We start from the raw sequence: 1,871 nt of genomic DNA on the forward strand, positions 1-1,871 counted from the left end.
TAGTGTAAGTCAAAATATATTTAAATAAACGACTGCACATTGGCTGAGGGTATACATCTGTTAGCCAAACTGTTTGATGCTTTTTAAGTTTTTTTTTTTGTAATTTTGCATTATTTTTACTTTATAAAGTTCGTATGTGTTCATCAGATTCATTTAATGTACTGTACTTTATAGGCTTTTTCCCCTTGTACTTTCTGTAAAAATATAATCCCAGTAAAGGAAATGGTGTCATTATTGCCACCGATACGGGTACCACTGTGGTTAAATCAGCCTGAGGTTGTGGTAGGCTACGAAGAAGAAATATTGCAATTCCCGTATTTTGTATGCCCGTCTCAATGGCAATGGTAAGGGCATCGGCATTTTCTTGTTTAAGGCTGCGTGCAAAATACCAGGCCAAACAGTAACCCAACCAAGGTAGCAGTGCACCAGCCAAAACAATCTGAAAATAGAAAATCAAAATAAGTTTTCATAATTTCCTTAAATGTTTTTGTTTTGCCTTACCCTCCACGAAAACAATTCGAATAGATAAAAATTGGTCACCATTGCAAATATGATTATAAATAGTATAAGACATTTGGAAATCGGTTCCAGAAGACGTATCAAAACCTTGCTCCATTTGGGTGAGTATTTTTGTATTGCCACTCCCAAGGCTAGCGGTATTACGAGAGCCACTGCAAATGTGGCTATTTTGTTATAGGGTATTGTCATATTACCTCGTGAAAAAATTATCCGACCCAATGAGAATATCCAGAGGGGTATCATAGCAAATGCAGCTACATTACTTATGCTTGTCATAAGGAGTGACAAATTAATATTTCCACCCAAGATGACAGTCCACATATTGGATGCTCCACCACTGGGTGAAACTCCGGTGAAAAATAGACCCAACTGCATTTCAATACTATTGGGGAATAGAAAAACTGCAATTACATAGCTAGATAGAGGCATAAGTATAAATTGTGTAACAAAACCAATTAGGGGTCCCTGGAAAATAAGGATAATATTAACTAGTTATTATTTCATTTATTGTTATTCGGACTTACCACGGGTTTTATGAGCAATTTCCTTAAGACCTTTAAGTCCATTGCAGCTCCAAAGTTAATGTAAAGTAATGATACCAATAATGCCACAGATCCAGTAAATATGTGATCTATTAGTCGGGCTTTCCTCACAATTGTCAATGGCAGGGATTCATTACTTAATTCCGCTGTATTCCTTTTGTGATTCAACATTTTAACATAGATTTTTGTAAACCCCAACAATTTCAAATCAACAGTTATATATCCGCTCCAGCTTCGAGAATTTACATCAATTTCTGACCCCGAAATCTCTTTTTTGACCACAGCCAAACGTTCATTGTCAGCAAAAAATTGAAATGATATATCCTTCAAATCTGTCACTTCAATATCTGCAAAGAAAAGAACATTTTAATTTAAAAATATATATTTTTAGAATTCAATTTGTAACTTACCCCTTATTTCAACTGCTATGTTAACAACAGTTTTCATATGAGCAGTTATGTTGGATGGATTAAATTTAACATGCCATTGTGGCATCGATTGTTCTCTGTTAAGCTCTCTTAACGTTCGGTGTGTCGGTGTTTCCATTGCTCCCACCCAAAACGATGGGGGGATACACGCCGTAAAGAGGCTTAGTAGTAATATGTGAACAAAGATCATTGTACTTCTTTCTTTATTTAACACATGGAAATTGATAAATTGTAAATTTTCTTATATTTTTTGTGGTATAACAATTTGATTCACTTGATATCGTGGTGTAGAAATATATTTTACATTTTTACGCTACTTTTTTTCTACGACTGTAACCGATCATAGTTTATTTACATTGAAACCAAAACAAAGTTGTCTCAA

General features: G+C 34.6%; 1 protein-coding gene across 1 annotated transcript; it reads right to left on the reverse strand.

Moving 5' to 3' along the window:
- Positions 1-68: 68 nt before the first annotated feature.
- On the reverse strand, positions 69-1,871 carry LOC101894383 (P3 protein). Its single transcript, XM_059121479.1, has 4 exons — positions 1,472-1,871; positions 1,044-1,408; positions 502-984; positions 69-439 (listed from the first exon to the last, which is right to left on the reverse strand). Exons 1-4 carry the CDS (start codon positions 1,677-1,679, stop codon positions 122-124), a joined length of 1,374 nt encoding a protein of 457 aa, XP_058977462.1. The 5' UTR covers positions 1,680-1,871; the 3' UTR covers positions 69-121.

This window comes from Musca domestica, unplaced genomic scaffold, assembly GCF_030504385.1.
Source record: "Musca domestica strain aabys unplaced genomic scaffold, Musca_domestica.polishedcontigs.V.1.1 2, whole genome shotgun sequence".
Lineage (NCBI taxonomy): Eukaryota > Metazoa > Arthropoda > Insecta > Diptera > Muscidae > Musca > Musca domestica.